Here is a 15,846-nt window from a genome sequence, read left to right as displayed (position 1 = left end):
TAACATTAGATTTAGATCCACTTTTAGACGGCTTAAAAAAAGATAGAAGAATAGTTGGGAGAACCCTCTCATTTCAAGCCGCTAAATTGAATGTATGGCTTGGAAAAATTATGTTAGAGGTCTCTTGCTATCTTGATTTTAGAAAATTGTTAAAGACCCCAACTCTTTGATAGGATGGTATCTTAATGCATTCTGCTTCATTTTTTCAATCAAGCTCCTTATATTCAACTTGATGTATTTTTATCTGTTCTATGTATTACTTCTTTCCCTGCCATGCCGGTATTTTCTGCATTATATTGTAAATGCTTCCTATCTTTATCTGTTTTTAAGTCCATTATTCTAATTTGTATTTTATCTGTATCCCATGCATTAGCTCACCTTGTTGTAAACCGACTAGAACTTTTTCGGTATGACGGTATATAAGAATAAAATTATTATTATTATTAAATTAGTATTAAATGTTTCTCTTCATTTTCTAATGAAATATACACCGTCTAATGATAGGAAGGGGGAGGTTTTATATATTGGTTTTCATATTGGGAAAATAATAGAGGGAATGATGGGAGGGGAGGGTGGTAATTTTATGTATTATAAGATAAAGTAGAAAGATTGTCAAGTGATATGTTTAATTGTATTGTTTTGATGTTTGTATACTTGATGTAAGACTGAAAATGAATAAAGATTAAAAAAAAAAAAATTAATATTAAATATGTCAAAAACAACAGCATGCTGTTATTTCAGGAGATAAGGCAACACCTCAATTAGACTCCTCAGATCATTATTGTATAAAGATAGTAAACAGCTTTAAGTATTTGGGAATTATAATTGATTTGTCATTTGAATTTTGAAGAACATGTTTCATCCTAAAGAGGTCTCGTAGTTGCTAAAGGATTTGAGGCATTAAGATAGTTTATAACCGCTAATAACCGTTATCGCGGTTTAGTAAAAAAAACAAAAAAAAGGGGGGGGTTAGTTTTATTCTATGTGTCTAGGTGATTATTAACAGAGTAGTGGTACCCCATATTCTGACAATAATTAATAATTGTTAATTATTAATATATGGGTGGGAGGGATGGGATTCTTTTATATTTATATATTTGGAGGATTACAAATAAGATTGTCAAGTGATTAATTAATATATTTCTGAGTGATTATTGTACACTTGTTGTAATTTCTGAAAATGAATAAAGATTTAAAAAAAAAAAAAAATTTAGTTCCAATTTTATGGAATAGTTTGCCTGTAGAATTGAGACGAATCTTTCCAAAATTTTAAAAGATACTTAAAAGGCACACTTTTTTCAATTGGCCTTTTTCAACTGACGGGTTGTAAATTCAGGACTTTAATCTGCATTTATATATTCTTATATTTTTTATTTTTATTTATTAATTGTAAAATTTTATTAATTTAGATTGTCATATTAGAAATGTCATATATACACAATGGAACTCACAATAGCAACGCAAAAAGGTTATTTTAGTAAATTTCAGAAAATCTGGGGACCATTAACAGATTTTTGTAATGAATGATTAACTTTTCCCATGATAAGATATTTGATTAGGGGGGAAATGTGTGGGCTTTACTTGTTGTTATTTCATAATACATGATTATTTGAATAGTTTCATAGTAATGATACTTCTATGTATTATTGAGTAGGGAGGGAGGGGAGGGGAGGTTATTCTATTCAATAAGAATAATTTATATATTAGATTTCTTATATAATATTTAAAATATTACAGAATATTAATGTGTAATGAAATGTTATACTTAATGCATATATGAGAGTTAATCAAGTGTGTATCTTTAAGTTCATATGAGTTTAACTGCTACACTTGTTGTAACATGCAAAAATGAATAAAGAATTTTTTTTAAAAAAAGAAATGTTACTTTTTTCTTCTTTTCCTTTTCTTTTCTATTTAAATGGAGTTCTTTTAATTTTGATTGAATTATATTGTAAACCGCTTTGACCTTCTTTTGGCTGTATATGTGTTATATAAAGATTTTAATAAACATAAATATAATGAATTTCCCACAGAGAAAGGGCATATCACTCCAGTAATTAAAAATAGAAAAAAAAAATCTGTTACCCTAACATCAAATTACAGCCTTGTTGCTTAAATTCCATTCTTTGTTAAAATACTGGAAAGTCTGGTACATCTGCAACTAATGGATTACTTGGTCCATTTCTCAATGTTGTTCACTGCAGGGGCTTAGAATCAAAATAAATAATTTTGGCAGAAAACTACAGAAGCCCTGCAAATGTTGCTAAATCCTTTTTTCAATTACCTTAATTGCTGTGTTTCTTTTACATGACACAGGAAACTGATCAGTGAGAAAAAAAAGGAAGCGAGTGCTTGAAATTGAGGAAGAGAGATGGTATACTGTACTCACTTCAAAGAGCTCTGATGATCTCCTACCCAACATTGGAAGGATATCCTCCAGGTAATATTCCTTCACTGGGTACATGAAGCCTGGTATCTTGATGATTGGGCATCCACCAAAATACTGTGAAAAGAGTTGATTGTTCCCTGTAGCGCTCATCAGTACCAAATGTAGGTCAGGGTTGAGGTGCTGGATCCTCTTCAGCAGGATTAGCAGGAAGTCTGTATTCACATCTCGCTCGTGGACCTCATCAATAATAACATGACTGATACCCTCTAGTTTAGGGTTCCCTTGCAGCTTCTTTAGCAAGATGCCTACTGTACAGAAAAGCATTGCTCCACCCCTTGGGGGCAATGAACTCTCCAGCCGCACATGAAAGCCCACATTCTTGCGCAGGCCAGGTCCCAGCTCATGCCTAACACGCTGGGCTACAGAAATTGCACTGATGCGGCGAGGCTGGGTGATCACCATGTTGCACTGAGCCCCCTTACCACTTGTGATATAGTGTTCCAATATGAACTGGGGAACACGGGTTGTCTTCCCACAGCCCGTGTCTCCTGCAATGACCACCACAGAGTGTTTCTCAATGGCAGATACGATGGCGTCTTTCTGAGAGTCTGCTGGGAGTACCCGCAACTCCTGATGCAGAGAAGCCCGCTTCCTCCAGAGGTCCAGCAGGTTCTCATTGAGGCGCGTCTCCGCCAGCTTAGACAATGGAGTGTATGGTCGCCCTGTAATGGCATCACTGATGTTGCTAACCTCTTGGTCCAGATTCATTGAGTCGGCCTCAGAAATCAACGATTCTAGTTCCAAACAGTCCGACTTGCTGTCCACTGGATACTATTAAAAAGAGGAAAGAAGAAAAAAAAGTATTAAAGAAAGCACTTGCAATTAAGCAAAGTTTTTTTTTTTTTCTTTGTAGTTTATTAAAACTTACGATATCGCCTTATCTGGTCAAGCAGCTCTAGGTGATTTACAGGCTAAATTTAACTACAGATAAGACCTACAGTTTTTGACAGGACAGAAATTCAAACATACATATCAATAACAATTCATGTAGCGAAATTGAAATTTTGAAGGAATATGATAGTTTTAACGATTGTATAGAAAGATGGGAGGGGGGGAGGGTTTTTAATTAATTTACATATTAAGAATATAATGTATGGAGGGGCGTGGCTTAACGCGAACACGAATGGACGTGTAATCGCAAAGCTCCTCTTCATCTAGGCTACAAAAGATAAAAAAAATATTATTCCCTTCTTGAAAATTTTAATTATTACTGATGTTGATGTTACTCTCTCAAGCCTGAACTTGAAGTCTGTGAAAATAACAGCCGGAAAAAGTCAGAGTGCCTGACATCAAATCACCGACATCAAAAAAAAAAAAAGCTGAGGGGAAGGTAATTGAATCTTTTGCCGGCTTTTGTTCATGCTGAAACGGCGAGGCAGTGAGTGAAAGCTGATAAAAATTTGAATTGGCCAACGAGTGAAAGGTTTGGAAATTGGGCATTGGGAGAGAGAGACTGGCAGCGAGAAAAATTAAAGAAAGATAAAACTGTGGCGGTTTGAAGCAGACCTCTCTTGCCCGCGCTAAACAGAGACCCTGAGGCGATTTTTCTCTTTACTGAAACAGCAGGAGATTGAAAGGAGGTTTGCTGGAACAGTTAAAAAAACGATATATGAGGCTGCTATCAGTTGATTTATGTGGCGGTTTTAATTCTCCTGTCGGCGCTGATTCGGAGCCTTTTCAAGTTGAGTTTTTTCATGTTAACTTCAAACATTTAACGGAACAATATTTCCTTTATCCGCCGAAATTTAATTGAAATCTGAGGGAAGGAGTCAAAAAGACGCCTTCTCTTCAGTGCTGGGGCGGTTTGTTATCGAGTGCAGACGGAGGAAAATAAAAAGAACTAAAAATTTTGTCGGAAGAACTGTCAGTGGTGGAAAGATCACCGAAGGAAGAGGAATACTGCCAGGACTGCACTGAAGCCCTAGAAGAAAGGGTTTGCTTTCTTTATTATGATTTTTCATGCAGATTATTAAATCTCTCTAAGTTTTCTTTGATGAACGGTGAGATACAGCTCTCATAGAGAAAAGAGAAAGGTGAGGCCAATTTCTGATGATTTTAAGGAGATGATATTGGAAAAGATGTGAAAGGTGGTGAAAAATTGAAGAGAGATCAATTTTGATACAAGATCGTTAATAACTGACTGTTAGAACTGTGGCAGTTTTAAAGCTGTACTTCCCTGCTCGTGTTGATCTGAGAATAAGAAGATAAAGAATTGGCAATTTTTTCTCTCTTTTACTGAAACGGTAAAAGATTGAGGACAGAAAATAAAAAAAAAATTGTAAACTTGGCTTCTTATAGCTGATTTCTATAGAATATAAAGCTCTGTACTTATATTACCTTTCTCTATTTGACTGAGACAAAACTTGAGAGTGAAAGAGTCAGAAACGGAGAGTGCCTTCTATACTGGAGTGATACGATACAAGAGAGAAAGGAGATAAATAATTTAAAGAGAGCTTGAAAGATTGGAACTATCTAAATACAAAGAAAGAAGGAATTTCCCCCTTTGAAATATGGTTTTTCTTCTCTCAGTCTGACATTGGGGGATATAACTGAAAGGAGAGGGAAAAAAAAACAAAAAAAAAAACAGTTAATAAAATTCCTGCTGCCAAAGTTAGAATAAAATCCTGAGAGAAAAAAGGATTATTCTCTATTATTGATTGGAAAGTCAATGTGAAGAGAATTGCCAAAACTAAAACAAAACATAACAAAGGAGAATTAAAGAAAATTGATATTTCCTCAACTTTTCTCAGTGCTAGAACAACGCAACACTGATGTAATAAGATATCAAAGAAAGATTACTAAAAATTGTGACTGAAAGAGATTTTAAGATCCCTAACAAACCTGAAGAAATAAAAACCACGGAAAAAAGAAACAACAACATGGCAAGTACCAGACAAAACAAAAATGAGGCTGGCACGTCAGCAAAAAGACAAAAACAAGATCAAATAACACCAAGCAAGATACCACTTCCGGCTGAAGAACCTGACATATTGAGTAAAGCAGAAGTTATGGAAGAACTAAGACAAATTAAGCAAATGCTTAAGGAAACAGTAACCAATATGTCTGAAATGAAAGAAGAAATATTAAACATTCACAGACAAATGGAAAGTAATAACAAAAGAACAACTGAACTAGAATCTAAAATGGAGATCATAGAAAGGGAAACAAACAGATGCAAAAATGATAGTCTGGAATTAAACAAATTGAAAGATCAACTGGAAGACTATGAGAATAGAGGAAGAAGGAAAAACATTAAACTTTTTGGAATACAAGAAAATTTAGAGGGAAAAAATACTATTCTTTTTCTAGAAAATTTAATTCCAAAAATATTACAACTGGACTTGAAACAACCACTAGAGATAGAAAGGGCGCATAGGATCCCAGTTAAAAATACAGAAAATAAAGATAGGCCAAGACCAATAATTTTCAAAATGCTTAGATACCAACAAGCATTAGAAATATTAAATGCTGCAAAGAAAGACAAAAACCTAAATTATAAAGGATCTAGAATATGGTTCTTACCGGACTTTGCCAAAAACACAGCAAATAAAAGAAAGAGACTATTAGATATGAGACCTCAACTAAAAGAAAAAGGTTTTAAATATGGTCTATATTATCCAGCGAAAATGAGAGTATCATCTGGAGATAAATCCTTATATTTCGAGGATCCAGAAAAACTAAAAGCTTTTCTTTCTAAACCAGAACCTATGATATTTTAATGTAAAATTATAAGATGGGTTTTGATGACTTTATGAAATAAATATAAAAATATGAAATATTGAAATATCTGAAGAAAGGTTTAAGATGAAATTTATGATGTAAATAATAATACCAAGGAAATATAAATTAATAAAAAAAAAAAAAAAAAAACTGTTAAATGGATAAAGATACATTAATGAAATGTTATGAAAATACGACTAAAAATATCAAGGGTTAATATAAATAGATAGAAGGGGAATTTGATTGAATATTGAATGCCTAGAGGGGAGGAGAATGTTTTAGGTTACAGTTCCAATGTGTATCCTTAAGCAGCCATTGTATTGGGTGGGAAAGGGAGGGAAATTGAGAGTAATTACTAGAATGATTAAGGGAAAAATAAACAAGGGATTGGATACTTCAGGGGTAAATATGTGTGTCATGAAAAACATTTTTTGGATTCTAAATAAGAAAGAAGAGGAAAAAAAGATTATAATGAGAAGTAATAAAATGTATAATGTCTTTTAAGATATATTCTATTAATGTCAATGGCCTGAATCACGTAATCAAAAGGAAAAAAGTATTAACATTTTTAAAAAAGCAAAATGCGGATATTTACTGTCTGCAAGAGACCCATCTTAATATAAAGGAATCACAGAAACTATCGGGTGGGTGGGTAAAGGATTGTTTTTTTGCTCCAGCAGAGGGTAAAAAAGCAGGGGTAGCAATCCTTATAAATAAAAAATGTATGGCCAAGATTAAGGTAAAAAATTCAGATCCACATGGAAGATGGATACATATTGATATAGGTATGGGAAATGATACCCTGACGTTGTTTAATATATATGCCCCTAATTCGAATCAATCAGAATTTTTTTAAAAATTACAGAATATGTTGTTACCACTGGCTGCTTCTAATTTAGTGGTAGCTGGAGATTTTAATGCTGTAATGGATCCATTATTGGATAAAAAACCAGGTAAAAGTATAAAATCTTTAGGCTTAGATAATTTGGTTCAATCATGTGATTTGAAAGATATATGGCGTATTCTTCATTTTAATGATCAGGAATTTTCATTTTGTTCACAGGTTCATAAATCATTTTCAAGAATAGATTATATTTTTGTTTCAACAAATAAAGTGCAACAAGTGATTAAAGCTTCCATAGATCCTATTATTATTTCAGATCATGCGGGAGTATGGATAGAATTACAATTAGATCAATTAGAAAATGATAGACCTCTTTGGAGATTTGATAATGCATTGCTTGTGGATGACAAATTTTTGGAAAATTTTAAAATACAAATTAATGAATTTTTTCAACTAAATTTAGTGGAGGATACATCTATAGAGAATGTATGGGATGCATTTAAAGCAACTATGAGGGGAAATATTATATCATATTCAGCTTTTATTAGGAAACAGATTAAAATACAATATATAGAATTAGAAAAAGAAATAAAAATATTAGAAGCTAAATTGGTAAGTAAATGGGAAAACGAAGTTTTGCAAGCTCTTTTGAAAGCAAAAGGTAAATATAATGAATTAACTTCAAAAATGATAAGAAAAGATTTGTTTTCCAAGCAAACAATGTATTATGGAAATTCTAATAAGGCGGGGAGATTATTGGCAAATTATCTTAAAGTAAAAAAAAGGAAAACGAATATTAATGGAATAAAAGATGATAATGGTATAATAACAAATCAAACAAATATAATATTAAAACAATTTTTAAAATTTTATAAGGACCTGTATTCTTCCGAGCCTTATTTGGAGAGACAAAAAGATGGAAAAAATTTTTTAGATTTAATTAATGGACCTAAGGTTCCTGATCATATAAAACGGAGTTTAGATGAACCTATATCATTAAAAGAATTAGAAACAGCATTGAGATCTCTTAGAGTTGGATCCGCTCCAGGTGGTGATGGTTATACAGTAGAATTTTATAAAACATTTCAAAATATCCTTTCCCCACATTTACTAAATTTATATCAGACACAACTTATAAAAGGTAATATTAAAGGTACTATGGCTGAATCAATAATAATTGTTTTGCCTAAGCCAAATAAAGATCCTACTTTGGTTTCAAACTACAGACCTATATCTTTGATAAATGTTGATAATAAACTTTTAGCGAAAATTTTGGCTTTGAGATTAGCCAAAGCTCTCCCACATATTATAGATATGCATCAAACGGGTTTCGTTGCTAAAAGACATTCCTCTAATAACTCTAGACTATTGTTTCACATGTTAAACTTATCAAAAAAAATGGATGAACCGGCTTTTACAGTTTCATTAGATGCTGAAAAAGCATTTGATAGAGTAGAATGGAATTTTATGTATCAAGCTTTAGAATGGTTTGGTATAGGTTCTGGATTTATACAAATGGTAAAAACATTGTATAGCTTCCCGATTGCAAGACTAAATATTAATAATAAGATATCTGATGGTTTTCAATTGCAGAGGGGAGTTAGACAAGGTTGTCCTTTATCTCCTTTGTTATTTGATGTTGTATTAGAACCTTTATTGCTAGCAATACAGCAAAAGAGGGAGATACAAGGTATTCCATATTCAGATATGGAATATAAAATTTCGGCTTATGCTGACGATATTTTGCTTTATTTGAGAAATCCAGAGTCTACCTTATCTTCTTTATTGGAATTAATTGATAAGTTTGGCAAATTTTCAGGTTATAAAATTAATTGGAATAAATCTGAAATTATACCCTTGAATGTTCATTGTGTAAAAGGATTATTTGATATTTTTCCATTCATATGGAAAGAAGAAGGATTTAAATATCTTGGCATTCAAGTTAAAAATACAATTGAAGATACTGTAAAAGAAAATGAAAAATATGTATTAAAAAAAGTTATGGAGTTATGTGAACAATGGAACCCATTACATATTTCTTGGTGGGGAAGAGTTCAAACTATTAAAATGATGATATTACCTGTAGTTTGCTACCAAATGAGTATGATACCTATTTATTTTCAGGGGTCCTTTTATAAAAAGCTCAATAGCATTTTAACAAAATTTCTTTGGCTTGGTAAAACACCTAGAATAGCTTTAGTAACTTTGCAAAAATCAATTAAGGAGGGAGGGGTAAATTTTCCAAATTTTTATAGGTACCATCAAGCCTATATTCTACGTCAGGGTATGTATTGGATCCTCCCAGAACTTATGGATAATGCACCGGATTGGTTATATTTAGAATGGCGCCTTATGTTTCCCCTACATTTAGTTCATCTTCCAAGTATCAATATGCCTAGAAGATACAGAGAAAATAAAATATTAATGGATACTTGGAAAACGTTGAGATTTATTGATAAATTAACACCTATCCCAATAAACAAATCAACTAATCAATCTATATGGATAAACTCCAAGATCAAAATTGGCGGAGCTCAAATCCTTTGGAAGAACTGGATTATTGCAGGCATTAGATCTCTAGACGATGTTATTTCAGAAGATAAACTGCTGGATTTTTCACAATTGCAAAATAGATTTGGTCTTAATAAAACACAAAGTTTTAAATGGTTGCAATTGAAGCAGGCCATTCAGGTTGGGTTCCCTGAATGGAAAACATTAAATAATCAATATAGTTTAAAGTTCTTATGTTTTCAAGCAGACTTCCTAGGACATCAAGCCGCATTGTGGTATAAATTAATATCTGGATATTTGAATAAAAAACCAAAAAATGGTCTAAGAGATATTTGGAGCATTGGGATTAAGCATCAAATTAATGCATCTCAATGGCCACTAATTTGGTCTTGGAGAATGGGATGTACAGTGTCAGCATCTATGAGACAAACTTGGTTCTTTTTATTACATAGAGCTTTTTGGACCCCTACACGTTTGCAAAAATTAGACAGTTCTAAGTCAAATAAATGCTGGCACTGTAATTTAGAACCAGGGACATTAGATCATTTATTGTATCATTGTCCCTATATTAAAACTTTTTGGAATTCAATTTGGCCACAAATTAATAAATTGATGGAAAATCATATTGCAATATCATATGATACAATATTATTTGGAATGATGATGAGAAAAAAAAGTCAAATTTCACCAGAAAATAACAAGCTTTTATTAATAATGACAGGGGTTGCCATTCAACATATAACCAATAATTGGAAAAATCATAATAACCTAAATTATACATTTTGGTGGAATACAATATGTCATATATTTAAAATGGAAAGAACAATAGCAATACAAAGAGGGACATATACTAAATTCATAAAAATATGGGGGCCATTGACAAAATACTGTAATGAATAAATATTAAGATTTAATCTTCTTCTTTTCTTCTTTAAAGTATCTTTTTTATGACACACATAGAGGGGGGTAATGAAAATAATATTTATATAATATTATATAATATGTTATACAATATGTATGAATGGAAAAAAAAATAATAAAAGGGTGGGGGGAGGGAGAGGGGATAAAAATATATTTAGAATATGATTTATTAGATAAAAAATGATATTGTGTATTTATCAATTGTAATTTAATATTTTGTACATTTTATGAAAAATTTGAAAATTAAAAAAAATATTATATTAAAGTAATAAAAGGGTGGGGGGAGGGTGAGGGGGAAAATCAAACTTAGATATATAATGTATTAGATATAAAAGTGATACTATGTATTTATCAATTGTATTTTAATATTTTGTACACTTTATGTAAAATTTGAAAATAAAAAATAATGGAAAAAAAAAGAATATAATGTATGATGTTCAAGTGTTATATGATAGTATTTCATGTTGTTCTTTTTGTGCACTTGATGTAAGTTTGAAAAAGAATAAAGAAATTAAAAAAAAAAATTCATTCCAAAATAAAATTGCTAATAAGAAAGGGATATGGTTGAAGTTAGGGACAGTTAGAGAGGGATGGGTTGGTGGGGGATCTTTTGATGTTTGATTTTGGATCCTTTTCTGAATTTTCCTGTACACATATACTGAAGAGTCAGAGTTATGTCATGCATATGGTTTGTACTTATATTTTATATTGTTGTGTTATTGAAGAAATTTTGACAAGAAAAAAACCAATAAAAATACAAATAATGAAAAACCATTCCAATGCTTGATACATGAAATCCCATTCAACTCTGTCAAATGCTTTTGTCATGATTGATGCCATTTTCCTAATATTTCTATATTTAATATGTAAGATAAGGGTGGGGTGGGGGGAGGGTTTTATTATATGAAAAATAAAAATTACTAAAAGGATTTCAGGATGGGAGAGGGAGGGTTATATTTACAACTATAAGTTATAATGATAAGATGTACAAGTGGTTAAATCTATGTTATTGTGTTGCAATTTTTGTACACTTGATGAAAGTTTTAAAATGAATAAAGAATTATATAAAAAAAAAATACAAATAATGATTGGGGGGGAGGGGGAGGTATATTTTACATTTTTCTTATTGGGGATATAATAGAGGAATGATGGGAGGGGAGGGTGGTAATTTTATGTATTGTAAGATAAATCAGAAAGAATGTCAAGTGATGTGTTTAATTGTATTGTTTTATTATGCACTTGATGTAAGATTGAAAACAAATAAAGAATTTGAACAAAAAAATACAAATAAAAATATTAAGACTACAAGTAGTAAACCAAGAACAACAATATTAATAAATAAGTAAATAAAAAATAGAGAATTAATCCCTCTAAATTGAAAAGCAAAACTTAAGTTCTCATGGACCATTTAGTCCTCCATTCCAAATGTCAACTTAAAAAAATGGGTCTTTAGTCCAGTTTTAAATATTTTGAAATTGGATTATCTATCTAGGCCTAGCGGGAGATCATTCAACAAGAGTGAATCAAAAATTAAAGGCAATTGTTAAATTACGCGATAACCGGAATGGAGCTAGCGAAATGCAAATTAAGTACTCGCGCACTGTCTGTTGGATAGTTTGTCCACGCACAGAGCAGCGCTTGGCCTTTAGTCGTGTGGCAGCCATGAGATCAGAAACATGGATGCTCCATGGCAAGATTGCACCATCAAAGTACAACATACAGTAGTGCTCTTTCTTTGGGCAGAGGAAGTGAAACCTGTGGAAATCCACGATCGGAAATGGACTTAGTATGGACGTAGCACAGGCAAACAGTGAACAGTGAAAATTACTGTGCATTGCTGCGAAATGAACCTTAGCTTGCAATTCGCAGCCAAAGAAGAGGAATGTTGTCCAAAACAGTCTTGCCGCACCATGACAAATCACGTCCTCTTACAGCAGAAGCGACAGTGCAACAGCTTGGGTTTGAACATCTTCCACACCCTCCTTACAGCCTGAATCTGGCACCTAGTGATTATCTCATCTTTGGTTCACTGAAGGAAATGCTGCGAGGTTGCCTCCGATGATGAAGTAAAGGAAATGGTGCTCACCTGACTTCAGGAGCAGCCAAAAAACTTCTGTACAGGAATGCAGAAGCTAGTTGAATGATAAAACAAATATGTTGGCTTACATGGGGACTATGTAGAAAAGTGATATATTTAATTGCTCACTGTTACTTCTGTGAAAGCCGTTACATTCAATTCTCTGGATCTTCCTAGATTAATTGGTACCTGAAGCCACGAAAAATACTTAAGTTAAGGAAAAAAATAAACATCAGCAGAAAAGACTAGCTCCTACTGTCTCGCTTGTAGGAAGACAATGAAGTCAGAGGGTAGTCCTGAGGTAAGAGGGGAGGATCAAAAACATGTAAATGAAGCTTCCTACAAGAGATCTTGTGAGATGGGATTGACTACCCACTTGTCCAGGAATAGAGTGGGATTGTACAAGAAGGTATTAAAGGGTTGAAAATGTGTCTAAGGTCGCTCATAGAATCGCACAAGTACTCACTCATACCGCCAAAAAAGATCACCATGAAGCCCCTAGAATCTTACTTTATTACAATAGTTATAGAACGAGTAGGTTCTTACCTCAATAATCTTCTTTCCTGTAGACGGGTGTAGAGTTCCTGAACAGTTGGGTAGTTACCTTCTTTATCGTGTGTTCTTTGCAGAAGGCATCAATCATTTTCTTCAGCTCTACTTCCTTCCCGTGGGCTGTGCTGTACCACCTCAGTTTGTACCAAAGCAACCTAATAACACCAATATCAGAAAAGGAGGGGATACAGTGAATGCCCCGAATAAAAATTAAAGTTCTATTCTGCTCTGAAAGTAAAATGCCTAAAAAACATGATATAAACCTTAAAATGCAAAAAGAAGGTGGGCCAAACAAGCCACCTACCTGAATGCAATCTGAACAGTTAAGTAATTAATATATTTTTACTCTTGTTCAACTCCTGAATCGAAGAAGCCTCTGTGCTCCATAACCCAGCTAGATAGTGAAATGCAAACTCTGTTAAGATATACTTGATTGAGGCACACTATCCCCTATACTGGAACTCGGTTTGCAACAATGTAAGCAGGTGAAAAGAATACTGATGGGAGGTTTCAGGACCTTTACACCTTAAGTGATCTGACTGCTAGGCCCATCTCTAGGCCTTCATGGAGAAACCGTACACATCTTGTATATGGTTCCTTCGCCACTTTCTCTCTGTTACATATTTGTTGTGGGGTTGTTTGCCTTGTTTTTTTGGATCACTTCCTGGAGAAACACCAGGACTAAAGCAATTGGTTTGTGAAAAGGTTCCTCGTTTCTGCCCTTGCACCATGCTCTAAATGCCTTCTAGACCTTTGTATAGACAGCCTCAACCATGTCCGAATAGCCCCTTTTGTTATTGTAACTTATCCCTTCCCTGCAAACCCACTTGTTTTTGTCTGGCTATTGTTTTTATCTTTTTACCCTGTTGTTCTAGTATTATTTTTAATACTATATCCAAATTTGGTGAAAGTGAGTAATAAATACTCAATGTAAATACTCCATTCTTTAAATTAGAGAGCCCACTCTCAATGGAAGAAAAAGCCTCAGGTTTTCTTTGGGTAAGGCATAAATGCTCAAACCTCCTCCACCAACATCATAGGCAAAAAACTTCCAGAGAGAATGTGCAAATTACAACATTCAGCCCTTGATGCAGGTTAAGGATTGAAAGCTATATCAAAAAGGTGGGTTTTCAGTCTGCTTTTAAACACAGGAAGGAAAGGGGCTTGACGGACAAACTCAGGTAATTTATTCCAGGAATAGGGGGCAGTAGTATAATGGGTACACCTCATATCAAAATGATTGACAGCTGTCAGAGGTAAGGATCAACCAATCAGCGTTCACTTCTGGGTTAATCCATGCCCACTCTCTGCTCAAACCCCGCCAACTCTCCACCCACAAACCCCTCCCACTTTTCCCTTAGCCCTGCCCACACCACATCCACTTTTCCCATAGCTCTGCCCTGGCCTCGCCCACACCACGCCCCCTCCCATCCATGCCCCGCCTCTCCCATATGAATTAATGGTGGTAGCCCCGCCCATGCTCCACCCCCATAGGAATGAATGGTGGTGGCCCTGCCCCGCCCCATCAACGGAAATGCACTTTCTGATGACATCACCGGAAATGGGGGCATGTTTGACCCCGGAAATATGCTTTCTGATGACATCATCGGAAATGGGAGTGCCTGCCCTACCGGAAATGTACATTCTGATGCTGTAGGTGGAAACAGGGTAAATGAAGCGCCAGAAATGCGTTTTTCTGATGAGATGGAAATTCATTTTCTGATGATGTTACCGGAAACAGAATTAGTCAAAACCCCAGAAATGATGTGGGCAGAAAAAGAAGTGTCTTTATGTTAACAGTTTTTTAAGTTAAAAGACAGGTTTTAAGAGCTCATGGTTAAAGCAATGCACGGGCAGATCACAAAAGAAAAGACATTTACAGCTGTTTTTGGTTTTTTCCTGTTTTTAAAACAGATGCTAGGTTTTAAGAGCAGTGCAGAAACAGCTTAGAACAGCCTGCATTTTTTTTTCTTTCCTGTTTTTTTAACAAACAGTACGAAACTTTAGTCAATGGTTGTGGGGATGGGCAACTCCCAGATTGTCATGGTGATGGCTGATAAGCCCTTTGCAGCCCCCTGATAAAACCAAGGGGGGGGGAGGTGTGTTTAAACATGTCTGAATATGTCCCGGCTCTTTAACAAAACAGAAATAAAAAAAGTTCTCAAAAAAAAACCTGTTCCTTGTCCTCTGTTATAAAGGCAGAGTTTTAAGTAAAGGGGTTGTGAGATGTCAAAATAGCGCCATATTTTGGATTTTAAAGTCCTGTTAAATCTTTCCACTACAGCTGCTTTAATATCATTATGGGTCACAATATGGCAAACACCTTTTTGTTTTAATAAAATTTTCAGAGACTTGTTTAAAATTTATTTACCCTTGTCTGTTTTGAAGTTTTTCAGGTGTACGCCCTAAATTAAATATTGTTTCAAAGGTTATGGTAACTTCATGACCGTTTTTTTTTTTTTAAACTCACGGCCCCCTGCATATTTTGACAGGATATCTATTACCGTTAAGATGTATTTGTAACCTTTGTTAAAACGAGCAAAGGCTGACATGTCGACTAAGTCACTTTTGCCACTGGCTGTCAACTTCTGACACCATTATTTTATTTCTTTTAAAATGGATTCTAGCAGGTCTGTGTAAAATTGTATGTGTTTTGACTTCAGACTGTAATATCACTCTTTTTAGCCTCTTGAAGTAGAGGGTTAATGCCTCCATAGCTATACCCTGTTCCATTCAGCTCTGTTAACATAGCTCTAAATTTAAAAAAAAAAG

At 33.9% G+C, this 15,846-nt stretch overlaps 1 protein-coding gene across 3 annotated transcripts in view; it reads right to left on the bottom strand.

Moving 5' to 3' along the window:
• The window catches only part of DHX30 (DExH-box helicase 30), a 195,591-nt gene that overhangs the window by 100,688 nt on the left and 79,057 nt on the right, over nucleotides 1-15,846 (bottom strand). For all 3 annotated transcript variants that reach the window (XM_033931942.1, XM_033931944.1, XM_033931945.1), the window contains exon 8: nucleotides 2,390-3,220. In XM_033931942.1, the coding sequence (XP_033787833.1) occupies nucleotides 2,390-3,220 (831 nt within the window). The remainder of the gene's footprint in view (nucleotides 1-2,389; nucleotides 3,221-15,846) is intronic.

This window comes from Geotrypetes seraphini, chromosome 2, assembly GCF_902459505.1.
Source record: "Geotrypetes seraphini chromosome 2, aGeoSer1.1, whole genome shotgun sequence".
In the NCBI taxonomy this organism is placed as follows: domain Eukaryota; kingdom Metazoa; phylum Chordata; class Amphibia; order Gymnophiona; family Dermophiidae; genus Geotrypetes; species Geotrypetes seraphini.
The sequence above is the reverse complement of the archived record's forward strand: the minus strand, read 5'-3'. Positions and strand labels throughout refer to the sequence as shown.